Source organism: Papilio machaon, chromosome 28, assembly GCF_912999745.1.
Source record: "Papilio machaon chromosome 28, ilPapMach1.1, whole genome shotgun sequence".
Lineage (NCBI taxonomy): Eukaryota > Metazoa > Arthropoda > Insecta > Lepidoptera > Papilionidae > Papilio > Papilio machaon.
This window is the reverse complement of record NC_060013.1, coordinates 602,578-630,301: the sequence shown is the minus strand read 5'-3', so window position 1 is coordinate 630,301 and position 27,724 is coordinate 602,578. Positions and strand designations below refer to the sequence as shown.

Here is a 27,724-nt window from a genome sequence, read left to right as displayed (position 1 = left end):
ATTGTATATTTAATTAATCTTAAATATAGTAAACGTTATTTTTTTTATTTGCAGTGTCACGAAAAAAACACTAACCTGTTGTAATTGTTACCTCTCTCTGTTATATCAAAGATAATGACAGGGATTTTGGTCTGACAAACCAACAGTAAATCATATTTTTATTTATATAGATCAATATTTCTTTTATATTTATAAATTTGTCTTTTTTTTCTTAATTTGCCTTTAAATAGCATCACATAATTTTGGAATTTGATTGTCATCACTCTAAAGTCAGTCCCTCATGTCTGAGGATCGTGGTCAGCATCAGGGTCATGACACTGCTTGGGAATATATTGTTTTCTGTCTCAAATGTTATGAAAGAGGTGACAATTTATTTTTCAAGATATCTTCATCAGTTTGACATTGACGCAGTGTTGCTATTATTGTTAAAAAATACGAGTGGTCATTATGTCCGTAAGACTGCTTTCCCATTTAATATAAATTATGTATTGATAAAATACATATAATGTAAATTGTAAATATATAATGTTTATTAAATAAAATATATCTGTGTCTAATTTATTTGAAGTTTTTTATTTCACGTTTTTTACCCCCCAATGGATTAGACCCTGTTCTAGTCCATTGGGGGTAAAAAATTCCCAAACTATTTTGAACAAGTGACTCCTTTTCCAAAATGAACTGTTACCTCAGACCCAAATGGCCATATAACCTACTTTTAAGATCAATTATTATTATTAATTCTGACTTAAGTCAATAGAAGACAGAGTGAGAATTAGCAATGCTTTTAAGTACTTTATCAACCACTTTGAGAATACCTGGATTAGATAATGGAGAGTAGATTATTAAGGGGTGAAAATCTAGTGCTCAAACCCTAAGTCAGTGAGATATGTGCAGGAAAATAATGAGTGGTTTTTCTTTAGTCCTTGCCTTATGTATTCTGCTTTCCTTAGAAAGGTACATTTCTGAGTTTTGATGGAATTTGTATGTAACTTTTTCGTGCTTATTTACATGTGTAAATGTTAGTGATGTGAAACATCTATAGGATCACTTGTAAACCGAATCATTGGCGTGGCGACGCTTGCCGTGGCGACGGGTCGCCAAGCTATACTAAGGTATACATATATATATTTTATTTTAATAATATTTAATATTATTCATTCCTTCATTAATTAATTCATTCATTCCTTCCTTCCTTCATTCATTTATTTATTTAATATTTTATGCATATAACTTGTACACACACGATGTTTCACATCTGCCAGGCGTCCAATGACGGCTCACAAGTTTTTTTTTATTTTGCTGAAGTAAAAGTGTTTATGCGGTCTATTTTACTATATGGTTGAAACTTTAAGAGTCTTTCTTGTAAAGTTGTCAATTTGTACCTTGATTCGTAGGTGCCATCAATATAATATTGTTATAGGATTATAGGGATGCGAGTAAAGAAGTAACAAATAGTTGATTATAATTGTTTATTTATCTTAAAATTATAAATGAAACAGTTTAAATGGATGTTTATTTGAAGTTATCTCCGTAATAAATCAACAGATCTTAATGTCTCGAAGAACATAGACGCCCTCCAACAAATAACCTCGTAATAGGAAAAATCAAATTTTTCAGAAGCAAAAAACCGTATTTCTTTAATAACTTCATTAATAATTATTGTACAAGAATCTTTTAAATACCAAAACAAAGATAATTTTTATAGCTTCATTGTATTTAATTTTCATTCATATATTCCGGACGTATTCTGTGATATGAAGGAAAAATTATAATACTAGAAATAAAAAAAAATCTATTTCAATAATGACTTTTTATTTCCGTAATTAACATTAAGAAAAATATAAAAAAAATCACAACTTGCAGGACCTTTAGATGTCGAATTCTACGGAAAAGCAAGAACCCGGTAAGAGTACATTACAGGATTATTCAATGGGGGTGTCGACAAGTTATTAGAACGAAGTTCCTTATCGCGCGTTATGAAAGGGGGCTAGACGGAAGAAATTCTTACGAAAAGTTGTCACGACATTTTTTGCTATATCACCATGGCAACGACGTGACAATATATAACGAAAATTCATAGAAATAAAATGTACTTCTTGTGAAGACTTAAGTTTTTTATTCATAGAATAAACATTGGTTCCTTCACTAATTAATCGAAAGGAACTTCGTTCCATCCGGGTGTCCCTTGACATCTCTCAAGTTTTTTTATTTTTATTTCCACATGAAAGAAGTCGCATGTAAAAGCTAGTTAATGAATCAAACAGCTCTGAGTGCATTATCAATGTCATGTAGAGCGGCTGTGGCACGCCGCAGTTGTTGTGCTTGTTGCCGGCCGCTGTCTCTGAGTGCCAACAAGCTCTGGTCCAATGTGGCGAGACGAGCTCCGACACGGTTACGTTCCTTTATCAATAACTGCTTCGCTTTTGTACCTGAATTAATAATAATATGTTAAAGTGATGTAACAAATCAATAGTTACATCTTATGATGTTGCAGTGAAAAGAGTTACATCTTATGATGTTGCAGTGAAAAGAGTTACATCTTATGATGTTGCAGTGAAAAGAGTTACATCTTATGATGTTGCAGTGAAAAGAGTTACATCTTATGATGTTGCGGTGAAAAGGGTTACATCTTATGAGATGGCGATGAAAAGGGTTACATCTTATGATATTGCTGTGTAAAGAGTTACATCTTGTGAGATGGCGATGAAAAGAGTTACATCTTATGAGATGGCGATGAAAAGAGTTACATCTTATGATGTTGCGGTGAAAAGGGTTACATCTTATGAGATGGCGATGAAAAGGGTTACATCTTATGATATTGCTGTGTAAAGAGTTACATCTTGTGAGATGGCGATGAAAAGAGTTACATCTTATGATGTTGCGGTGAAAAGGATTACATCTTGTGAGATGGCGATGAAAAGAGTTACATCTTATGATGTTGCGGTGAAAAGGGTTACATCTTATGAGATGGCGATGAAAAGAGTTATATACAGGATTACAGTGAAAAAGGGAGGGGGGTGAAGTGAAAAGAGTTACATCTTATGAGATTGCAGCGAAAAGAGTTACACATTATGATGTTGTGGTGAAAAGAGTTACATCTTATACGATATCATGAGATCTTGTACATCTCATGTACATCTTGTTGCCGTATAAAAAATCTCACGACAAATGTACCTCTTTTCATTTTATTAATAAAAATAGAATTAACAATACATAGATTACATTTTACAAGAGTATTATAAAAAAAAACATAACCCTACAAAATCGAGCACAGATTAAATACATGAATGTATAGAGATTTATGTATCAAGACAATAGAAACAGAAATATTACCTAACAAAGGCAGATAATCTCCGGCTCTCTCAGCTCTGATGTCCAAAGTGAACCATTCATCAAGATCCTCAGACTCAGAAGACTGGATCTCCTAATGGATTGAAAAATATTCTAATACTAGTCATAATCCGTGACTTCGTCTACTCGATATGAAAAAAAAACTAGTCTATATATTCATCCAGACTATATTCTACATCTGTACAAAATTTCATCAAGATCCGTTGATCCGTTCCGGAGATACATTCAAACAAACATTCACATTTATAATATTAAAAGATTTATCCGACTCAAAAGGATCATTTATATGTATGTATGAATTTGTATGTATGAGGTGTCATAAGTACACTTTCCCAGAGTGTCATTGACAAAAAACATGGGCTGTTTTTTTTTTTAAATTTTTACACTATTCAATATTTTTTCAAATGTATACTAACATCGTATAAGCTCTCATCAGAGTTGCTGTCACCATCTGAAGGCACCTCCTCATCCATCCTTTCAGGTCTCATGATCCTCTGCCTCATCTTCTGCCGATTGGAAACATCTTCATCGTCCGTCTCCAACTCCTGGAACAGATGAAAAGAGTTACATTTCATGAAAAACATTATATACAACCTTTTTCGTAAGTTACAAAAGGAAAAGAGTTACATCTCTAAAGACAATTACCTTTTTATACATTAAATTAAATTAATTGTGTGAAAACCGCGCTAAATGAAGTTCTATGTTCTCTACCTACCCCCTTTTTGGGTTACGAGTGTGAATTTAGTTGTCATTATTGCTAATATTATATCTAGAAATTTCACTAAAAGCCTAGCTTTGAAAATTTGATTTACAAATACCGTAATATTTTTTTTTTGCCTGAATATTCCTACAATGAACACCCACACTAATACTTACTCCAACTTCATCCAAATCAAACTCATCTTCTTCGAGGAATTCCTCTTCGTTTATAATCTCCTCCGATTCCTTCATACTCTGTCTTTCTCTTTTCGGCTCTTCTTTACTCACCTGCTTCAATATCACTTGTCTATGCGAAGTTGGGGGCATTGGACGTTTATCTGGATTATAAAAATATAGATTTTTTACCTAGACTTATTTAAAGGTAGGAGTTAGAATAATATAGTCAAGCCTGGATAAGTGAGAAAGTCATAAGCGAGTCATAGTAAGATCCCAATCGACTAACCTTCAAAAGCGAGAAACTCGTCTTGGCGAGAAACCTTTAAAAGCGAGAAATGTCTTTTTGACTCTCGCTTATAAAGGTAAGACTGATGGAGTGATGTTTTTGACGTTCAAATCTAAATATAGAATAGTTAATTTTGACATTAGCCGCCATATTATTATAATGACGCTTTAATTCCTGGATTATGTACTAAAATAGTTCCAGCAACCTATAATACTCACTAGTATTACCGTCGAGGCTGACGACGCGTTTGGTGACCGTCTGCAACGCGTTGATGCCGCCGAGGGTTGTGCTCTTGGCCGCAACGTGGCGGGGGCGAGGGCCTAGGGCTGCGTGGCCTGGCCGTCGGGTCACGAACATGTTCTTCATAGTTGCCACTTCATCTGACATCTATTGAATAAACATTCGTTTAATTTTAACTACATTAAAGTTTCGTAAAATCGAAAAATCAAGACCAATTGATAAATTAAAGCTTTCGGAAATCGGTAAATTAAATTATCAAATGCAAATAAAACAGTCAACTTCGATGAGCGAGAGTCCAAGAAACAATGATATTTTTTCTCGCTTACAGAGGTTTTTTTCTAACCCAATTTTCTCGCATATAGAGGTTACATTAGTACTGAACAATGACTCTCGCTTATCCAGGTTCAACAAAAGTGTACGAAAATAAAAAATCTGACCTCTTCCTTATCACTCATGTCTTCAGGCTCAGCTTTTGTCGCGTATTTCTTTATAAAATTCTTTGCTACCCTCACTCTGGTAACTTTTGTACTCTATAATATAATGTATATAAGAATTTTTCAACACAAAAAGTTTTAATATCATTATAATTAAAAAAAAAAAGAACAATTTATAACAGTGGTAGACGTCAGCAACAACATCAGTTGTAAGAATTGTCCTCGCTCAGTGAAATACCACAACCATACAGAAGACAGACGTCAAGTTGAAGTAATTCCAAGTACAGTGATGAGTGTGGTGTTGGGAGGACTTATTTTAATCCTCTTTCCCTTCACATTCTTTTCTTATTAGAAAAGGATGAGAAGGAGAAGTGGATTTAGCGGAAGAAGGGACGCATATGAAGGGAAAATGTCCTTTCTGTGCGTCCCCTTCTCCGTTGATTAAAGGTAGGCAACGCATCTGCATTTGCTGTCTATGGGCAACGGTCGCCTTGCTATTTCGGCGAATTCAGGTGACCGTTTGCTAGTTTGACACCTTTTCATATAAAAAAAAACATTCAATGAATTCACATTTTATTACGAAGCACTTCATTGTCAATTTTCATAGTGTAAATAAAAAAATATGAAAATAAAACTCGTAAGTAACAAATAATTAAAGAATAAACTCTCACTACCTTTATATTACTTCTGAGGAAAACATGAAATAATGCAATGGCAGCTATATATAAAAAATGAAGTTTCACTATTTTAAATATTGACTTTAGTAAAACTAACGGAAAAAAATAACTACGTAACTTACCCCAAATATAAAATCATCGTCTTCATCACTTGATTCGTCTTTACGTTCTTTCTTTACTAGTTTAATGGACGGTTTTTTCTTACGTTTAGCTTCGTCTTCACCAAGCATTCTCTGATATCAAAAATATACTTATTTAACTTATAATACGAACTCGATCAGCGAGAGTACAACGGTTTTCTCGCTTATAGAGGTTTCTATCTAACCCAAGGTTTCGCTTATAGAGGTTTCTATCTAACACAAGTTTCTCGCTTATAGAGGTTTCTATCTAACCCAAGTTTATCGCTTATTGAAGTTTCTATCTAACCCAAGTTTCTCGCTTATTGAAGTTTCTATCTAACCCAAGTTCTCGCTTATAGAGATTTCTATCTAACCCAAGTTTCTCGCTTATAGAGGTTTCTATCTAACCCAAGTTTCTCGCTTATAGAGGTTTCTATCTAACCCAAGTTTCTCACTTATAGAGGCTTCACACATATCTTCAGATATGTGCAGCGTCACGATGTTTTCCTTCACCGTGAGAACATCAGATAAATGTACATATGTAAATCGAAAAACACATTGGAACATGGCGGGATTCGAACCCAGGATCTGCAGATTGCTTGTGCTTAACCCCTGAGCCATCAACGCTCTATGTTCTATATCTGTACCAAATTTCAATGAGACGTGTTAAACCGTTGCATATGTGTTGAACCAAACATATCCTACTGGAATCTTACACATTTCTGTGATAATATGTTGCCTATCTGTTCTTTCAGACTGTGTTCTACATCTATGCTAAATTTCATAGATTTCAGTCCTGTAGGATACTTTCTAACAGATCTATACATCATCATAATGCAAATGTTTAAGTCGCAGACCTGATCCAACGGCCTGAGCGGTCACCCTATCCTAATTCCGGCCCTGCTTTTTTCCTTAGCTGTAAGAATAAATATAAATACGTACCAGTAATTCATCAGTATCATGGCCATCATCGTCTGTATGTTTTGTAGAGTCCATCTCACTGTCTCTTCCGTCAATCTCTTTCTTTATCGGTTTACCATCTGACTTTCTTATCAAGAACGCACCTAATTCATCTGGAAAGTCTTTATCCTGAAATGAAATGTAAGGAAACATAATTTAAAAAATGTTTTGATGAATGTGAACGACAATTTTGATAAGTAATCTGTGATCCAGTACATCTTAATATATATAAATCTTGTGTCACAATGTTTGTCCTCAATGGACTCCTAAACCACTTAACCGATTATAATAAAATTCGCACACCATGTGCAGTTCGATCCAACTTGAGAGATAGGATAGTTTAAATCTCAAATTATAGTCGCAATTTTAATTTATTGCTAATTATTTGTCTGTTATTATTTGACAGTCACAATTATCTGTTAACTCCAAATGATTCTAACAGATGTCGATACCTTTCGACTGGCTTGAGTAAGTAATCAACAGATGGCGCTGCTATGGTAAATTTAACTGCGCGCGGACGGAGTCGCGGACGACAGCTAGTATTACTATAAAAATTTCATTGCATTTTGAACAAAGAAAAATACACGTGATTATAGATATGATTGGAAGAGGTTTTCTAAAACAACATGGCACTTGTGAGAGGTTAGGGGTCTAAAACAAAAAAAAAACATATTTTTTTTTTTTGTATTGAAAAAGTTAGTGCTTGACCACAATCCCACCCGATGAGGTGATCATGTGGTCTAAAGATGGTACGCGCTAGCTTTGTAAATGCCCATTCACTCTACTCTTGAAGGACCCCACATCGTACTAGGAAGGAAAAACTGACGCCGGCAACTTATTCCAATCCTTAGCAGTACGCAATAAACCACTAATTCAATAAAAGGAAAAGAACATGTAAAGAAAAGAGGAGCTCTTATCTTCAAGATGATGTTTAATATTTTTTTTATATGATTTTCCTTGTCAAAACGACAGATTTAAATTTATTTTCAGACATTGTATAAATACTGTTAAATTCATTATTTGATTTCTAGTTAAAGTAAAAATGTTTTTTAAAATAACCATTTTAAAGGATTTTTTTATAGTTTATGCCTTTTAAAAAGATGTAGTTTTTTTACACAAAGATCTTTATAACCTTTAAATAAAATTAGCTACGGAAATGTCTTATGTATCTAACTTATAACCACTAAGCAATAAATGTCTTCTTCCCCTTCCCACTCTCTTCTGGTAAAGAAGAAAATGTAATTGAAGGTGGATTTGGCAGAGGAGTGGATGCATAGGAACAGAAGATATTCTATTTCTTTCACGTTCTTTTGCCAATTATAGGTAGGCAGGTAGGCAACCATCTGCAATTGCCGATGTACAGGTTATTTCACTATTTAGGCGAATTTAGATGTCTAAAAAATGTTCTTACTTGTGAATTCTCCAAATTGTTCAGTGTCTCTTCTATATTCTCTTCCTGATCTCGTTCATGTCCGTCTTGTGCGTTGGAGTCACCTGTATCATGGTACACGGAATTCTCTGCACATTCCTGTGCACTTGTCATTGTATCGTCTTGACTCATTATTGCATAATCACTCTGTTCTTGTTCCCCCTAGAAATATAGTTAGTAATTAACTTCAAACTTTTGTGGTTTTTACTAGTTTTAGTTAGTAGTAGGGGCTCAGTTATCCGCAACTCAACGACAAGCGCGTATTTTGCGTGAAGGCTGGCTGTAGGTTATTCCAGACAGCCCAACTCGCCAAAGAACCCCAGCAGTCCCTTAATTTTGCTGGTGATCTCTGGCGGCGACCTCGGCGGACCGAGGTATCTGACCCTGTAGCTGGACACTGCCCGGCAGTGTTGTATAATGTGCAATGTCGTTTCTTCTTCTTCCATGCACACTCTGCATAAAGGATGGTGATACCTAGAGTGGTTTTTACTAATATACTGTTGGTAAGAAACGGTATTCTTACTGTGCAGTGACAATGTGGACAATAGTAGTAGTCACTGAATCAGAAATAAAGTAGACTGATATGGCTACCTTTAACTATTTTCACATTACCTCACAACACCAATCAAACCGTGATCTTGGCGCATGCAACCGTGCCAAAATACCGGGAGATCAAACAGCCTAATTGTGGTAAGAATCCTGTTTCTTACAAACAGTATAGATCCCGCAACAACAATATTTGTTGGGTGCACGAATTGGCAGGGTCGACCGGTGCAACACCACGGCCACACAGAAGACAGGCGTGAAGTGGAAGAAATTCCGCGTACAGTCTGATGAATGTGGTGTAGGATGCCTAATTTTAGTCCTATTTCCTATATATATATATTAGTTAGCATTTGTCACCAGCTTTATAAGACAATGAGAGGCTCAGGGCCTACACTAAGTAAGGTTGCACCAGTGTTTTCTTTCATTGTAAGAACATTAGATAAATGTACATATGATTTAGATGTTTCGAAACTAGTTTTACTTACAGTTTGATAATATTCATCTTCACTAAGTACGTCCTCACTGAGCCATTCCTCGTGACCCTCTTCCATTGCATCTTCTGGCTCCTGCTTTTGAGACTGTAACACATAATAATAAAAACATAATTTTTTAATTAAAAATAAAAAAAAACAACCGATTATACTTAAAAGAAGAATCCGAAACGAATTTTAAACATTATTAAATACGAAACCGGCATATTTTATTAGAATTGAAAGAACTGTATTACAATATTATTTAATTGCTTTTTACCTGTAGTTTGAAATGTTTAGCCGTTGGCTCTTCGTTATCGGACATGTTGATATTTATTTTAAAAACAAAACATTTACAAACTGTTTTTTGGATAATCACCAATTTATAAACTTTCAAAGTAATAACCTTAACAGAAAATATAAACGATCAATAAATAAAAAGTAAAACTGTTGTCAGTTAGACAGTTGTGTAATGTAGCCATTTAAAATTAAATTCTACCATATCACTGGTAAAAACGTTTATTTACTTTTTATAAAATGTCTTTATTAATATTTAAAAGCAAGAATAACTAAACATTAATATGTATCCTATTATATTAACATCTAAAATAAATTTTTATTGAAAATAATTTTTAATTTTGGACTTATTTCAACATCCGATATGGTCTAGTGGCTAGGATACCTGGCTCTCACCCAGGAGGCTCGGGTTCGATTCCCGGTATCGGAAATTCACTTTTTGATCAACATATTAGGTAATTCTCCCGCCCTTTGCCGCTCCGTTAGAGAAATAACTTGTGTCTTGTCTTTGAACGCTACATTATAAGGCCAAAGGCAAATTATTATTGGGTTGCTAAGCGACATGTAAATTAATCAATTAATCACATTATCAGATGAAATAATATACTTTATAACAATGAGCGGAGATACAATATATGAAGCCAGAAGAAAATGCAATGTTTCTAAAATGAGAGCACACGATTATTTATTTGGTAAGAATGTACCAAATCTTTATGGAAATTCGTAATTCACAGATTTCTAAACTATTTTCTTGTATAAAGGTTATATTAATTACGATTAATTATCTACTGTTACATTTCTCCGTCAACTTATGAACAAATTTCCCGCCACGTTAAACTCAAGCTGGTTCTTTCGTAATAAAAAATGTAGACAGAGAAATAATTTTACTAATATTATAAAAGCGAATGTTTGGATGGATGGATGTTTGTTTGAAGATATCTCTAGAACGGCTTAACGGATCTTGATGTAATTTGGCACAGATGTAGAACATAGTCTGTAAGAACACGTAGTCTACTGATTAAGTTTTTTTTTAAATTCCGCGCGGACGGAGTCGCCACAACAGTCGTGCATTACCCATCTTTGAATTCTTGATATGGAAAGTATTTTATATCATCCAGATACATCTTACGTGGTGTCTGGTGCTCGGGATTACGCCAGAGCGGCGTTTAAAGCCGCCATGAGCTCCGCACAAGTGGTAAGTTTACTCGTATGAGGGCACGCATCTAACCACGAGCAATGTTTGAATCTACTTCAACATTCTGCATTTTTCACAACCCTCTTCCCCTACTTCTACCTTTGTAGTTATTTATTTTAAAGATTGAATCTTATTTTTATTTTTTCAGACTGTCCATCCAGTTTACAATACTATGTTTTCTGAATTGAGAGAGTACCCAAGAGTTGAAGTTGGTAAGTCTGATCTTTCGGTTTTTTATAGTAGATAAGATTGAAAGAATGCGTTGTTTTATTTTAAAGGTAGGAGAAGAATAGATACAAAAATGTAATATTTATCTTTCCTATACAATCCAGACCATCTTTCCATACCTATTCTTTATTGAAGATAATGGGAAGGTGAAGGGAACTAGTATTTGGACACATACAATATTTAGCCGAAACACGGAATTACTACCAAATTTTTTGTATATTATAAAGTGACAAACGGCTATCTGAATTCGCTGAAATGGCGAAGAAACCGATGCCCATAGACATCGGCAATTGCAGATGCGTTGTACTTTATAAGAAAAGGGTGGAAAGGAAAAGGAGTCTATACAGTCGTGTTAATGCACCGGACGTTTTGTTATGTTACAGCAGCTCTTGCAGTATCTTGATACGGATCCTGCACCACTATTAAAATACCCCCTTTTGCCACCCCTTTTGTTTCTTTTTTACAGTATACCATCCTAACTGCCGTCTACCAAGTCACGTAGATTGCTCGTACGGTGCATATCAAGAGCGACAGAAAGAGGCGCGGTCTGTTCCCCTTCCAGATCCAACTTCTGGGAAGTATTACTTCACATTTTGTGCTGTGTGAGTACCACTGATTGTTTCTTATTTTCAATTGATTGCTCAGTATACGTGTCATACCTTTTGAGACCGTTGCCTCGTTAAAGCATGGGGTTAACTTTGCTTACTTTTGCTGACAGGGGGAAGAAGGTGGTCTATCTAATATATAAAATTCTCGTGTCACAGTTTTCGTTCCCGTACTCCTCCGAAACGGCTTGACCGATTCTCATGAAATTTTGTGAGCATATTCAGTAGGTATGAGAATCGGCCAACATCTATTTTTCATACATCCCCCATTTTTTAACTGCGCGCGGACGGAGTTGCGGGCGACAGCTAGTAATTTTAATAGTTCTTCTTATGTAATTATTGTTTTCTAGACCTAAAAAGATGGCGTTACAATTAAAAAGTGCAACACCAGACTTTAAGCCGCCAACACCGTACTGCCCGTCGAAGTATTGCGGTCGACCGAAGAACAAGGGCACTCAGAGTTTGTACAGGTGAGAATTTAATGGTCGTATAAAGCAGAAGTAACTAACTGAATAAACCTTACAAACAAGTGTAGTATACATAAATACTAGAACTAGATCTAGATAAACTTCGTAATAATTCAATATTCTTGTTGGAATGATGAACAAATGTCAACTGTTGAGGAGAGTGTAGCTCTCAATAAAAAACAGTCTCATCAGCTGATGATTACCTATCATACCACTAATTATATTCAGAATTACTAAAAAATCTTACTAATATTATAAATACGAATGTTTGGATGGATGGATGGATGTTTGAAGGTATCTCAAGAACGGCTAAACCAGTGATTGTCAAACTTATATTCTTTCACCGCCCCCTTTGAAAATCAATTATATTTCAGAGCCCCCTAATTTTTATTCAGTCCTAAAACTTAAAAACCACAATTTCATTACTTTAATTAATTTCAATGCCTCCCATTTTTGGGCCCCTTATCGCTCCCTCCTAGGTTTCAAACGCTCCCAAGGGGGCGTTATCGCCCACATTGGGAAACACTGGGCTAAACGGATCTCGATGAAATTTAGCACGGATGTAGATTAGTCTGGAAAAACACATAGGTTAATCATTATATTTTTTTAATTCCGTGCAGACGGTGTCATGAGTGACAGCTAGTATTTAATAATTATTAATAATCTATGTCAGAGTTTTTTTTTTTCGTTCGTTGAATGAAGGCTTTTTGTAAGTGGCCATTAAGATCAGTGTGCTTAGCACGAGTATTTATTACAATTTCTTTCAAATGAGATTTATTGGTGTACTTTATTCCTAATGCACAAATTTTATCGATGTCGATAAGATAGCGATTGTCACAAATTGTACTAGGCCCACAATTCGCCAGCGGAATTGTTAAATAAATTTGGTGCAGGGAATCATCAGCTCAGACTATCCCGTGGCAGTCGGAGGCTCGGCCAGCTGACGACTGCGAGACCACGCCAGAGGTGTTATTCCTTGATAAACTTCAATGGGGTAAATGTTTCTTTCAGAACTAGCTACGAATTAAAAATGACTATATAATATTTAGACCCTCTTTATGTCTTTCATCTATGTCTTCATATTAATCATCATCAGCTCACTATACGTCCCCACCGAGGGGCTTGGAGCCTACCCCAAGTTAGGGGTAAAAAAAAAAAAAGTTAGGGGTGACTAGGCCATAGTCAACCACGCTGGCCAAGTGCGGGTTAACTTCACACATATCATTGAATTTCTTCTCAGATATGTGCAGCATCACGATGTTTTCCTTCACCGTAAGAATTTCGGATAAATGTACATATGTAAATCGAAAAACACATTGGTACATGGCGGGATTCGAACCCAGGACCTGCAGATTGCAAGTCAAGTGCTTAACCCCTGAGCCACCGACGCTCTTGTCTTCATATTATTATCATGAAATCTATGCATTCAAACCTGGATAAGTGAGATTCATAGTCCGGTCGCGAAGAATGACGTACATAAGCGAGAACTTGGGTTAGAAAGAAATCTTTATGCGAGAAAAATATCACGGTCCTTTGGACTCTCGCTTATCCAGGTTTGATTGTATATTAAAACTAAATATATTATAGTATATTTATAGTAAATAATGTTACGGTTCATGACAATAATGTAAATATAGAATTTTTTAAATGAGTGTAAAAAAATAATTGTTTAAGTATTTAAGTATTTTTTTTTATATTCAGGTCCAGGACATCCGTATCGTCAGGGCGATTTACCGGCCGATTTTCACACAACTGAAATTATTAACAAGTTAGTTGATATAATTCACTCATATTATTGTTGGCAGATCTAAAATGAACTCTATTTCACCAAGTGTTACAAGTTATCATTAAATTATTCTAGAAAATTTGATAAGTACGAATTAAGAAAATATTCTTTCCAGGATGCGTCACGCAAGGAAATGGATGGAATTAGTTGATAAAGGTCAGTTCCCTGGCTGGATGAAGAAACGAGACGATATCATTAAAGACGTCGAGACAAAGGATTGGATATTTCGAGAAGCGGTTAGAATTATTAGTTTTGTGCCTACTTTCAAAACTTTTCTAATGTAACATAGACGCCATTATTTTTTGTTGCCTAAACATCTTGGCCAATTTCAAAAATTGAGTCGTTCGATTATTATCCATCCTCTGAGTATTACCTTAATTCTAGGAAATAGATGAACTCCAAGACATCAGATTGGTGCTGCTGCATCGACTACAGACAGAGCAGCGGCGACGCCGAACTAGTCGCGTCAGTAATAAGCTGGCGAAGCTCTGGCAGGAGAAGAAGAAGGAGATGGACAAGAAAGTTGAGATCATACGTAGGACTAGAGATAGAGGTATTATTAGCGGAGAATTTTAAACGAATGAATGAAATAAAAGGTGCCAAATGAATACGCGACCGTTGCCCATGGACATGTGCAATTGCAGATGCGTTGTCTACCTTTAATCAATGAAGGAGAGCACAAAAATAGGACATTTCCCCTTTCGATGCATCCCCCTCCTCTGCTAAATCCATTTTCCCTTCCCATCATTTTCTTATAAGACAAGGATGGGAAGGGAACGTGGACAGACTGTACGCGGTTTTGCTTCCACTTAACGTCTGTCTTCTGTGTGGTCGTGTAGTGGTCGACCTGGCCTATTCATTCACCCAACAAATATTGTTATTGCTGGATCTATCACTCAATATATAGATATTACCTTTATAATTTTTATTTGGAATTGGTTCGAAATCATATAAGTATACACATACATCTTATTATGCTCTTAGAATTGCGGAAACTATCAGCTCGTCACAGCAAAGGTGGCCGTGCTGGTGTTTTGCAAGAGATGAAGGCATCCCGTGGCGGTGGCTCTCCCACTGTCAATGCGTACGATCCCACTTCGATGCTGCACGCGCCGCTGTCTAGGAACGGATACCAGGCGCGCAGAAGACACGCGGAGATCACATACGATCCGTCTTTACTGGGTTAGTAGTGTCCAGGTGGGCCTAGCACGAATATTTTTGACAAAAGACTTTGTATCGTCATCGACAAAATTTGTATTAAAATTTATGCAACGCCCCATATCTTTTATTCATGCTAGGTCCAATACTAATTTTGTAGCGTCAGTTATCGAAATCAATAAATAATGAATAACTTCATCTGTGATGACGTCAATGCTGTCAGGTACCAGGAGCGCAGAAAACACGAAGGGGTCAGACCGGACCTTCTTTGCTGACGTCAGTGAATCGTCATCAGAAATCACTGACGTAAGTCACACGTCATCTGTGATGACGTCAATGCTGGCAGGTACCAGGAGCGCAGAAAACACGAAGGGGTCAGACCGGACCTTCTTTGCTGACGTCAGTGAATCGTCATCAGAAATCACTGACGTAAGTCACACGTCATCTGCGATGACGTCAATGCTGTCAGGTACCAGGAGCGCAGAAAACACGAAGGGGTCAGACCGGACCTTCTTTGCTGACGTCAGTGAATCGTCATCAGAAATCACTGACGTAAGTCACACGTCATCTGTGATGACGTCAATGCTGGCAGGTACCAGGAGCGCAGAAAACACGAAGGGGTCAGACCGGACCTTCTTTGCTGACGTCAGTGAATCGTCATCAGAAATCACTGACGTAAGTCACACGTCATCTGTGATGACGTCAATGCTGTCAGGTACCAGGAGCGCAGAAAACACGAAGGGGTCAGACCGGACCTTCTTTGCTGACGTCAGTGAATCGTCATCAGAAATCACTGACGTAAGTCACACGTCATCTGTGATGACGTCAATGCTGGCAGGTACCAGGAGCGCAGAAAACACGAAGGGGTCAGACCGGACCTTCTTTGCTGACGTCAGTGAATCGTCATCAGAAATCACTGACGTAAGTCACACGTCATCTGTGATGACGTCAATGCTGGCAGGTACCAGGAGCGCAGAAAACACGAAGGGGTCAGACCGGACCTTCTTTGCTGACGTCAGTGAATCGTCATCAGAAATCACTGACGTAAGTCACACGTCATCTGTGATGACGTCAATGCTGTCAGGTACCAGGAGCGCAGAAAACACGAAGGGGTCAGACAGGACCTTCTTTGCTGACGTCAGTGAATCGTCATCAGAAATCACTGACGTAAGTCACACGTCATCTGTGATGACGTCAATGCTGTCAGGTACCAGGAGCGCAGAAAACACGAAGGGGTCAGACCGGACCTTCTTTGCTGACGTCAGTGAATCGTCATCAGAAATCACTGACGTAAGTCACACGTCATCTGTGATGACGTCAATGCTGGCAGGTACCAGGAGCGCAGAAAACACGAAGGGGTCAGACCGGACCTTCTTTGCTGACGTCAGTGAATCGTCATCAGAAATCACTGACGTAAGTCACACGTCATCTTTGATGACGTCAATGCTGGCAGGTACCAGGAGCGCAGAAAACACGAAGGGGTCAGACCGGACCTTCTTTGCTGACGTCAGTGAATCGTCATCAGAAATCACTGACGTATGTCACACGTCATCTGTGATGACGTCAATGCTGTCAGGTACCAGGACCGCAGAAACCACGAAGAGGTCAGACAGGACCTGCTGCGCTGTGACATCAGTCAATCGTTATCAGACATCACTGACGTATGTCACACGTCATCTGTGATGACGTCAATGCTGTCAGGTACCAGGAGCGCAGAAACCACGAAGGGGTCAGACAGAACCTGCTGCGCTGACATCAGTCAATCGTCATCAGACATCACTGACGTATTTCACACGTCATCTGTGATGACGTCAATGCTGGCAGGTACCAGGCGCGCAGAAAACACGAAGGGGTCAGACCGGACCTTCTTTGCTGACGTCAGTGAATCGTCATCAGAAATCACTGACGTAAGTCACACGTCATCTGTGATGACGTCAATGCTGTCAGGTACCAGGAGCGCAGAAAACACGAAGGGGTCAGACCGGACCTTCTTTGCTGACGTCAGTGAATCGTCATCAGAAATCACTGACGTAAGTCACACGTCATCTGTGATGACGTCAATGCTGGCAGGTACCAGGAGCGCAGAAAACACGAAGGGGTCAGACCGGACCTTCTTTGCTGACGTCAGTGAATCGTCATCAGAAATCACTGACGTAAGTCACACGTCATCTGTGATGACGTCAATGCTGTCAGGTACCAGGAGCGCAGAAAACACGAAGGGGTCAGACCGGACCTTCTTTGCTGACGTCAGTGAATCGTCATCAGAAATCACTGACGTAAGTCACACGTCATCTGTGATGACGTCAATGCTGGCAGGTACCAGGAGCGCAGAAAACACGAAGGGGTCAGACCGGACCTTCTTTGCTGACGTCAGTGAATCGTCATCAGAAATCACTGACGTATGTCACACGTCATCTGTGATGACGTCAATGCTGTCAGGTACCAGGACCGCAGAAACCACGAAGAGGTCAGACAGGACCTGCTGCGCTGTGACATCAGTCAATCGTTATCAGACATCACTGACGTATGTCACACGTCATCTGTGATGACGTCAATGCTGTCAGGTACCAGGAGCGCAGAAACCACGAAGGGGTCAGACAGAACCTGCTGCGCTGACATCAGTCAATCGTCATCAGACATCACTGACGTATTTCACACGTCATCTGTGATGACGTCAATGATGTCAGGTACCAGGCGCGCAGAAAACACGAAGGGGTCAGACAGGACCTGCTGCGCAGACATCAGTCAATCGTCACCAGAAATCACTGACGTAAGTCGCACGTCATCTGTGATGACGTCAATGCTGTCAGTTACCAGGAGCGCAGAAAACACGAAGGGGTCAGACAGGACCTGCTGCGCTGACATCAGTCAATCGTCATCAGAAATCACTGACGAAAGTCACACGTCATCCGTGATGACGTCAATGCTGTCAGGTACCAGGAGCGCAGAAAACACGAAGGGGTCAGACAGGACCTTCTTTGCTGACGTCAGTGAATCGTCATCAGAAATCACTGACGTAAGTCACACGTCATCTGTGATGACGTCAATGCTGTCAGGTACCAGGAGCGCAGAAAACACGAAGGGGTCAGACCCGACCTTCTTTGCTGACGTCAGTGAATCGTCATCAGAAATCACTGACGTAAGTCACACGTCATCTATGATGACGTCAATGCTGTCAGGTACCAGGAGTGCAGAAACCACGAAGGGGTCAGACAGGACCTTCTTTGCTGACGTCAGTGAATCGTCATCAGAAATCACTGACGTAAGTCACACGTCATCTGTGATGACGTCAATGCTGTCAGGTACCAGGAGCGCAGAAAACACGAAGGGGTCAGACCCGACCTTCTTTGCTGACGTCAGTGAATAGTCATCAGAAATCACTGACGTAAGTCACACGTCATCTATGATGACGTCAATGCTGTCAGGTACCAGGAGTGCAGAAACCACGAAGGGGTCAGACAGGACCTTCTTTGCTGACGTCAGTGAATCGTCATCAGAAATCACTGACGTAAGTCACACGTCATCTGTGATGACGTCAATGCTGTCAGGTACCAGGAGCGCAGAAAACACGAAGGGGTCAGACCCGACCTTCTTTGCTGACGTCAGTGAATAGTCATCAGAAATCACTGACGTAAGTCACACGTCATCTATGATGACGTCAATGCTGTCAGGTACCAGGAGTGCAGAAACCACGAAGGGGTCAGACAGGACCTTCTTTGCTGACGTCAGTGAATCGTCATCAGAAATCACTGACGTAAGTCACACGTCATCTGTGATGACGTCAATGCTGTCAGGTACCAGGAGCGCAGAAAACACGAAGGGGTCAGACCCGACCTTCTTTGCTGACGTCAGTGAATAGTCATCAGAAATCACTGACGTAAGTCACACGTCATCTATGATGACGTCAATGCTGTCAGGTACCAGGAGTGCAGAAACCACGAAGGGGTCAGACAGGACCTTCTTTGCTGACGTCAGTGAATCGTCATCAGAAATCACTGACGTAAGTCACACGTCATCTGTGATGACGTCAATGCTGTCAGGTACCAGGAGCGCAGAAAACACGAAGGGGTCAGACCCGACCTTCTTTGCTGACGTCAGTGAATAGTCATCAGAAATCACTGACGTAAGTCACACGTCATCTATGATGACGTCAATGCTGTCAGGTACCAGGAGTGCAGAAACCACGAAGGGGTCAGACAGGACCTTCTTTGCTGACGTCAGTGAATCGTCATCAGAAATCACTGACGTAAGTCACACGTCATCTGTGATGACGTCAATGCTGTCAGGTACCAGGAGCGCAGAAAACACGAAGGGGTCAGACAGGACCTTTTTTGCTTGACATCAGTCAATCGTCATCAGAAATCACTGACGTAAGTCACACGTCATCTGTGATGACGTCAATGCTGTCAGGTACCAGGAGCGCAGAAAACACGAAGGGGTCAGACAGGACCTGCTGCGCTGACATCAGTCAATCGTCACCAGAAATCACTGACGACATGTTACTTAATTTCAATCGTGATACGTCGATGCTGTCAGGTACCAGGCGCACAGAAGACATGAGGAGATCACATTCGACTTCTTTTCCTGACGACAGTGAATACTACAATACATAATAAAATAACCATTATTATTTCATATTTGTTTTTATATTACGCAATTTTCTGCACAGTTCTAGAAGATCATCAGAAAGCTGCAGAACCACCTGCGTGGCTGGAGCGCTGCGGTCAGGATCTAAAGCACTCGTGCTCAGGACATCATCTCCCGAGGAACACGACGCAGTTGTGCGAGAGAGAAACTAAATGGAGTGAGAAGTACTTAAAGAATTTGCACGATGATTTGAAAAGTTAGTATCTTTGTCTACCTTCCTAGTAATCTACTAATCTTAACTGATGCTCTTAGTGGATATTAAGGGGCTCCATTAGTTTGTTTTCGTATAATCTACCCTTAGCAGTGAATTCCAAAGCTTATGTAGCAATGGGTCGGACATAACACATCATTCGTAGAAAGAACCCCAAAGGTCTTAAACTGGTACACGTCAAAGAAGTTAAGTTACCCCCTACAAAACGAACTGAAGATCCCACTAACGGCTAAGCGAAAAATATCCGGATGGGGCAAGGTGCCTTTCTGGTAATTAAATGGTAATAACTAGTTTTCAACAGAGGCTCGCCTAGGCGCGACTGTATCGGCAGCTGGTCCACTCCGTGTGCTGAAGCCGCGCCGTCAGACGACCAACCTTCGTCCGCCTACTCCTGAAGTAGAGGCTGTGGATGATGAAGAAGAAGATAATCATCAGCACGCCCTACTACTCCAGAAGATCATTAGAGGACGTGCAGTGCAGAATCTGGTGAGTCAGATATATTGTAGAAGTAGAAAACTTTCACATATATACTGAGATACATACACATTGTAATAGCTGAGGAATATAAAACGCTGTCTACGAAGAAAAAGTTTAAGTTTGTACTAAGTCTAGTTGTGTTTTCTAGATGTTCGAAGGTCGTACCCGTGCAGCTGAACTTACAGAAGAATTAAAGACAACACACGGTCTGCAGAAAGAGGATAAGGCTCGTATTGCTAGAGAAGAAGCAAGAGCAAGAGATCACATCGCACTGCGAACGGAGACGGAACAAAAGGTAATACTGCAATAAAGTATTGTAGGTTAAATTTATACCTCATGCAATGTGGATTCTTGATGTCTGTATTCTGTTCATAACGTTGGTAGTCCTTAAAAAAACCTTGTCTGAAGCCGTTTGATTTTTATGAAAAACGACAAATTGTCAACCCGACACTTGGCTCTAAAGGTATGACGACAATCCTCAAAAAGATAAGCACCAGCAATTTTGGTTCCACTTATAGCCAACTTCGAGAGTTGTTCTGTATAGAGTTTCCAGCAATGTCAGTATTTTCCAGGAAGACGCAGTGACCGCTTTAGTGGACGAGCTCTGTGGCGGCGCAGTGGCCGCTGCATTGGACTTCTTAGAGAAAGAACTGCGAAGACTAAAGGAAGAGAGAAAGCATCATGCGTTCATACTTATTGCTTGTAAGTTTTTCGATTTCATTTGCAGATATTCGAATAGATGGTTGTCTTGATTTAGTTAAAAAAATTAAGAAACAAAGATAATATGACTGAAAATGTTGAAGTAATACTCTGATATCCTGTCCAGTTGCAAGTTTTTAGTAAAAAAAAATTAAAGACATACATTGAATACGCGTTAGATACTCATAATTAACATAAGTACTCAACTAGTTGTGTATTTTATCTGAAATGAAGACTGGCTTGCCTCAAATAAATCAAAGGTTAAGAAGATTTAACATACTAGGTAAAAGCGACCGTTCACTGAAATAACAACAAAGAATTATTTATTTCAGTGCGAGAAAAGACGATGCGAGAAGCGGCAGAAGCAGGCAGAAGACAGAAAGAAGAGCACAGAAGACGAGAACATGATGAGATGTTCAAACGGGTAAGACAAAACTGTGTGACGGCGAGAAATAAACATAGAGGTTCACAAGTTGACAAATAAATGTAGCAGTAATTGAGAGAGGTCCACGAGAAGTTGAAGAACCTCTGGTTTAAATTAATAAGTGAAAACAAACGTACAGGTTCTTGGAGTGACTCAAGAGACAGTAGACGCGTATCTAAAGGAGATAGTCCAGGAGGGCGTGGAGCTCGCCAGCGAGGAAGACGCGGTGAAGATGGCGCTTGGTAAAGCGGATAAGATCGATGAAGCAATGAGAAATAATGGATCCATGTTAGTACATTTAAATGAAATTTATTAGAAATCTAAAGATAGCTCAGGGTAGCATTGGATAGCTACTACCCAAATTTTCTTTGGAGAGATGTTAGTTATGACGTCACTGACATTAGGTACCAGGCGAGCAGAAGACATGTGGAGGTCAAATGAGGATTGACTTGTGTAATAAAGTATCATATAATAACCTCGTGTTTTCTGAACGCCTGGTACACACGAATATTATTTTCGGTCTCTGTTTTAGTCGAAGGTGATAGAGGGATTGCGATATTTTTCACAATATGGAGCAATTCTTTGTATTCCAGGTCTACAGCAGAACAGAACGAACTAGTGGCAGAATTAGTGCAGCAGTTCTTGCTGCCAGAAGCGCATAAAGCAGCGTCACGACATCGCATCAGCGCAGCACAGGAGAGCAAAGTGGAAGCCGCGAGAAAAACTATATTCGAACTGTTTGACGAGTCAACTGTTGAGGGAGGTGAGGGTTCACACAAATAGATTTCCAAAGTTTTTTTTCTCGTACATTCAAAATTATACTGGTTCTGGTTAAACCTTAGAATATTGCTTCAACTTGTCAACTCTCACACTTTATTTCTGCCATACACCGACGGGTCTACAGACTTACCTGGATAATTTTAGGAATCGTTGATCTAGATTATGAGTTTCGTGATCAGTTATAGAGTGGATAATGTCCACACAACACACCTACAAAGACCTTATACAATCCGACAAGGAATTTGTGACATTGACTAGGGTCGTTAGTGAGCTTTAATATTAGTATTTAGTTTTGTTCACCAGGTGAGGTTAGTTTGTCGTATAATTTTTCATTCACTAGGCTCGCCTGAGCCGCATCGTGTAACTGTTGCTGTCCTTTTTTACTCCAAAGGAAATATTTATACAGCTATCTCTGTCTTTCGAGCGTCGGTGGCTCAGGGGTTAAGCACTTGACTTGCAATCTGCAGGTCCTGGGTTCAAATCCCGCCATGTACCAATGTGTTTTTTCGATTATCGATTTACATATGTACATTTATCCGACGTTCTTACGGTGAAGGAAAACATCGTGATGCAACCTGCACATATGTGAGAAGAAATTCAATGATATGTGTGAAGTCAACCAACCCGCACTTGGCCAGCGTGGTTGACTATGTCCTAGTCACCCCTAGCTTGGGGTAGGCTCCGAGCCCCTCGGTGGGGACGTATAGTGAGCTGATGATGATCTCTGTCTTTATTCTAGAAACTTGTACACGCTGTGGTGCTCTATTGGACGATGAGTGTCGCTGTAGGTACTGCAAGTTCGACCTGCAGCCGATAGCTACAGTCTCACGTGATGATCCTCGGTGGAAGAAGGTATTAAGTAAGTATCTAATTCCACTGGTGAAATATTGTACATGTTGTTTTGTTTGTTTCTTAAAAGAGACTAGTTATTTTTTTACCCAACTGATAACCCAACTGAAAAGCTGGTAATGTTTTTCGTACGTATGTAAGTTTGTTTTTCTTTATGTGGGTTCGTATGTATATAAGTTTTTTTGTGACGGTCTAGAGCCTAAATAACTGAACCGATTTTCACGAGTTAGGTGTCATTAGATTCGTCTTCTTCCCTGGAGTGTCATAAAGTATATTACATTTGCACAAAACACTTATAGAGCGCGTAAGAGATTAAATTCTATAAACATAGAGACAACAAGGAGTCCAAATGTCAATCGTTATGACTTTTTTGCAGTATTAAATCAATTTTTTATTTGTCTTAACTTTAATAAACTTTGTCACTTTCATGTTTAATCTTTTTTAATACAAATTTCAGTATAAACGTTACAAATATTAATTATTATGGTAGAGTTGAAATTTAAAACCACACAGAAGACAGACGTCAAGTGGAAGCAATTCCATGTTTCGTCTGATGAGTGTGGTGTTGGAGGACTAATTTTAATCCTCTTTCCCGTTCCACCTTTTTCTTATTACTAAAGTATTTAGCGGAAGTGGGGACACATAGGATGGGAAAATATCCTCTTTCAGTGCGTTCCCTTCTCTGTTGATTAAAGATAGGTAACGCATCTGCATTTGCAGATATCTATGGGCAACAATCGCCTCGTTATTTCCACGAATCCAGGTGACCGTTTGCTCGTTTGCCACATTTTGATATAAAAAAAAGTTTAAAATGTCTCTTATTGCAGAGCGTCCCCAACAACCTGAGAAATCTTTCGACGAACGAATACCTCTAGAACATGAATTAAGATACAAACTAAATGACATATTACACGATGGTAAGTGTTTCAAATAAAAAAACCTTATAAAATTTAATCTACCGAGAATATTATCTATCACTAGCTGTCGCCCGCGACTCCGTCCGCGCGCAGTTAAAAAAAAACAATAAGGGTATGAAAAATAGATGTTGGCCGATTCTCAGACCTAATCAATATGCTCACAAAATTTCATGAGAATCGGTCAAGCCGTTTCGGAGGAGTTCAAGTTCGAACCCCGTGACACGAGAATATTATATATAAGACTAGCTGTCGCCCGCGATTCCGTCCGCGCGCAGTTAAAAAATGGGGGGGGGAGTATGAAAAATAGATGTTGGCCGCTTCTCATAGATACCGGATAAGCACAAAAAATTTCATCAAAATCGGTCAAGCCGTTTCGGAGGAGTATGGCAACGAAAACTGTGACACGAGAATTTTATATATTAGATGGATATACTTGAAAAATTCTGCAACGAATAGAAAGGTCTTTGTTCAAAAAGTTTATAGACATATCTACCATCTACCAGAAGTTTGCAATAAAATTACTGTTTATATTTTGTCTGTCCAGCGGTGACAATGTCCAGAAGACGAGCTACTGACCTGCAGGCCCTCAAATTGGACTTCAAACAGGATCTGTATGAGAGATATCAAGTGCTTATTGATGCGAGGCAGGCGGTAGACGATGGTGAGTTAATTTTCATTTATATAGCTATTTGCTTGTGAATCCTTCAGCTTGGAATTAAAAAATAGCCTATGTTACTATCACATATAAAAGCTACCTTGCAGTAAAATCCCGTCAAAATTAGACCCGCCATTTCAGAGATTATTCACAGACAATATATTTGCAGACAGACAAGAATTTAAAAAAATGTTTTTTATTACAACAAACGTAAATAATACATTATGATTACTGAATAGGATTTTTTATATAACATATAGACTTCAATTTTATTAATTGTATAGATTAAGACAGTTATTTGACAATTTGTATAGTCATAGATATTTTTCTATTAAGGTTAATGGCGCTAATATCGTGATTAGTTCCGACAGATAACATATTTAAGCACAGATAATAACAAGAAGGCGCGACATCGTCTGCGCGGAATTAAAAAAAATGCACACAAGATAAAAAAAAAGTTCCTATGTCCGTCTCCTAGTTCTAAGCTACCTCCCCATCAATTTTCAGCTAAATCAGTTCGACCGATCTTTAGTTATAAATAGTGTAACTAACACGACTTATATATATAGACTAGCTTTTAACTGCGACTCCGTCCGCGCGGAATAAAAAATAGAAAACGGGGTAAAAATTATCCTATGTCCGTTTCCTGGTTCTAAGCTACCTGCCCATCAATTTTCAGCTAAATCGATTCAGCCGTTCTTGAGTTACAAATAGTGTAACTAACACGACTTTCTTTTATATATATATAGATTAGTTTCGATATTGACCACCAGGTTAGAGTTTGCTACGAGCTAATCTTGTCAGACACATGTCCTCTGTCACTTCTGAATTTATTTTGAAGCTACGTATTAAATATAGTACTTATAGATGTTGCTGTAATTATTATATTCTCAGCAATCAACCGCGCGATGGGTGTACTGCCGCCAGCAGTGCGACGTCCGGACCAGCATTACTTCATGATCAGAAGGATCTCTGACGCGCTAAGTAGAACGGAACCCTATCCAAAATCACCTTGTAAGTACTTAAAGGACTACTACTGTGATAACTTATGACTTATATAAAGATAGTACGATGAAGTTGTATGGAAGACTAGATGTTATGTGAAGGGAAGGATCTGACAAGGTGAACTTTAAATATGAATGTATGGGGGCTAATTTTAACAGTGGTAGATCCCGCAACAACAATATTTGTTGGGTGCACAAATTGGTCGGGTCGACCGGTGAAATACCACAACCATACAGAAGACAGGCGTCAAGTGGAAGTAATTCCAAGTACAGTCTGATGAGTGTGGTGTTGGAGGACTAATTTTAGTCCTCTTTCCCTTCCCATCCTTTTCTTAATAGGAAAGGATGGGAAGGGGAAGTGGATTTGGCGGAAGAGGGGACGCATAGGAAGGAGAAATATCCTCTTTCTGTGCGTCCCCTTTTCCGTTGATCAAAGATAGGCAACGCATCTGCATTTGCGGATGTCTATGGGCAACGGTCGCCTCGCTATTGCGGCGAATCCAGTTGGCCGTTTGCTCGTTTGCCACCTTGTGCTATAAAAAAAAATGTGGGGGGGGGAAGGACGAGAGCTTGGTGCGTGGACCCTATGTGAGTGCGGTAAAGGGTATAAAATAAAGTTTCATCGAAATGCGAAATGGATTCTATATAAAATTCTTCAACTGTATAAAGGTCCAAAGGAACTGCCCTCGGAGATCCGACGTCGTGCTGAGGAGAAGTCGACTGATATAACATGTAGATGTGAAGGTGAAGGGTCCATTGTGAGTAACGAGAAGTTTGGTAAGCTTAACGTACACACCATTATCACCACTTTGTCTACCTAGTCATGAATATTTCAGTTTATTAGGCCAGACGCACCCGCAGTCATTGGTCTTTTTGGTCTTGGTCTTTTGGTCATTTCTATTTTTAATAATACTTATTTATTTAATAGAATATGCCTATTCAGGATATATTCAATAAAATGTTGAAATTAAGAACATATTCAAGATAACATTTTACAATGGTCCTTCGAGCCGGATCATGTTTGTGGATTGGGTTATCTTAACCCAGTTCAATGTAATCATCCTTACCCCAAGCAAAAAGTCTAACGCGTTTATCAATTCAAACACTTAATAAAACAAGTCGGTAATTTCAGTAAAAGAGATTCTATCCTCTAGTCCCCTAAGTTCGTCACAGCAAAATCTCTATCTGTTCAGCGATTCAACTGGTGCAACTATAATATTTAAATTTTCCCTCATTTATTAAGTTGAACCTGAAGACACATCAACAATGTTACCCTCACAACTGCGAGCTCTGGAAGATCTCAAACGATGCAAGTGTGACGCAAAACCGCAGCAGTTTGATGACACGGAAGGATCAGGTGAGCTGTTTACACTACACATAAAGCTATATTACAACATAATGTCGTCCTGTTTATTCTGTTTGAAACAACAGTGATGATAGTAAGTTAGTAAGTTATCTAAGTTTAATAAAAAATAATTTCTGTCTTCTCTTGTTAGATACAGCAAGAGAAGAGGATACTGAAAAATCTTTCGATGAAGATGAAGGAAGATCTGAAAAATAGTAGTAGTTTGATTTTTACATGAGAATTACGTTGGAATTCAAATGTTATTTCGTAATACTTTAGCGGTAGAAATTTTTAAAATTAATTAAATATTAAAAAATGTTATATTAGAATTTGTATACGTAAATGTTCCGAATATTTGAATATTTTTTTTCAAAATAAATACTTAGACACAACTTAAAGTAGATTTTTCGTACTCTCTGTCAATTTCATAGGCCTACCGTTGCCAGGCGTCCAGATAAAGGCGGACATAGGTAGGCTTTTCGATTGCGTGTCCAGCCAAAATAAACGGTGTCCGAGTTGTCCTGCTTTTGTTAGGCTTTTTACATTTCCCAAACGAGAATGTACCTATTAATACTGAGACAAAATACTAAAT

At 38.8% G+C, this 27,724-nt stretch overlaps 2 protein-coding genes and 1 non-coding gene across 6 annotated transcripts; 2 read left to right on the top strand and 1 right to left on the bottom strand.

Annotated features, from left to right (window-relative positions):
* Positions 1–2,221: 2,221 nt before the first annotated feature.
* On the bottom strand, positions 2,222–9,766 carry LOC106712882. Of its 4 annotated transcripts, none has more exons than XM_045685057.1 (11): positions 9,669–9,766; positions 9,404–9,496; positions 8,355–8,534; positions 6,926–7,072; positions 5,987–6,097; positions 5,191–5,283; positions 4,732–4,900; positions 4,228–4,388; positions 3,768–3,896; positions 3,334–3,424; positions 2,222–2,429 (listed from the first exon to the last, which is right to left on the bottom strand). In XM_045685057.1, exons 1-11 carry the CDS (start codon positions 9,711–9,713, stop codon positions 2,257–2,259), a joined length of 1,392 nt encoding a protein of 463 aa, XP_045541013.1. In that variant the 5' UTR covers positions 9,714–9,766; the 3' UTR covers positions 2,222–2,256. The 4 variants fall into 4 exon arrangements, with proteins under 4 accessions (XP_045541013.1, XP_045541014.1, XP_045541015.1 ...); XM_045685058.1 differs by having other exon boundaries at positions 4,741–4,900; XM_045685059.1 differs by lacking the exon at positions 5,191–5,283.
* A 277-nt stretch (positions 9,767–10,043) lies between these two features.
* Trnae-cuc lies at positions 10,044–10,115 on the top strand. Its single transcript has one exon. It is a non-coding gene; the product is annotated as a tRNA-Glu (tRNA).
* A 186-nt stretch (positions 10,116–10,301) lies between these two features.
* LOC106712884 (cilia- and flagella-associated protein 91-like) lies at positions 10,302–27,348 on the top strand. Its single transcript, XM_045684843.1, has 24 exons — positions 10,302–10,377; positions 10,804–10,880; positions 11,029–11,092; positions 11,575–11,710; positions 12,064–12,183; positions 13,074–13,174; positions 13,882–13,948; positions 14,082–14,202; positions 14,351–14,519; positions 14,951–15,148; positions 19,794–19,967; positions 20,284–20,468; positions 20,608–20,754; positions 21,032–21,161; positions 21,491–21,582; positions 21,722–21,870; positions 22,176–22,345; positions 23,102–23,221; positions 24,039–24,128; positions 24,673–24,789; positions 25,678–25,797; positions 26,457–26,549; positions 27,031–27,144; positions 27,284–27,348. The coding sequence occupies exons 1-24, from the start codon at positions 10,302–10,304 to the stop codon at positions 27,346–27,348; spliced, it is 2,895 nt and encodes a 964-aa protein (XP_045540799.1).
* Positions 27,349–27,724: the final 376 nt, after the last annotated feature.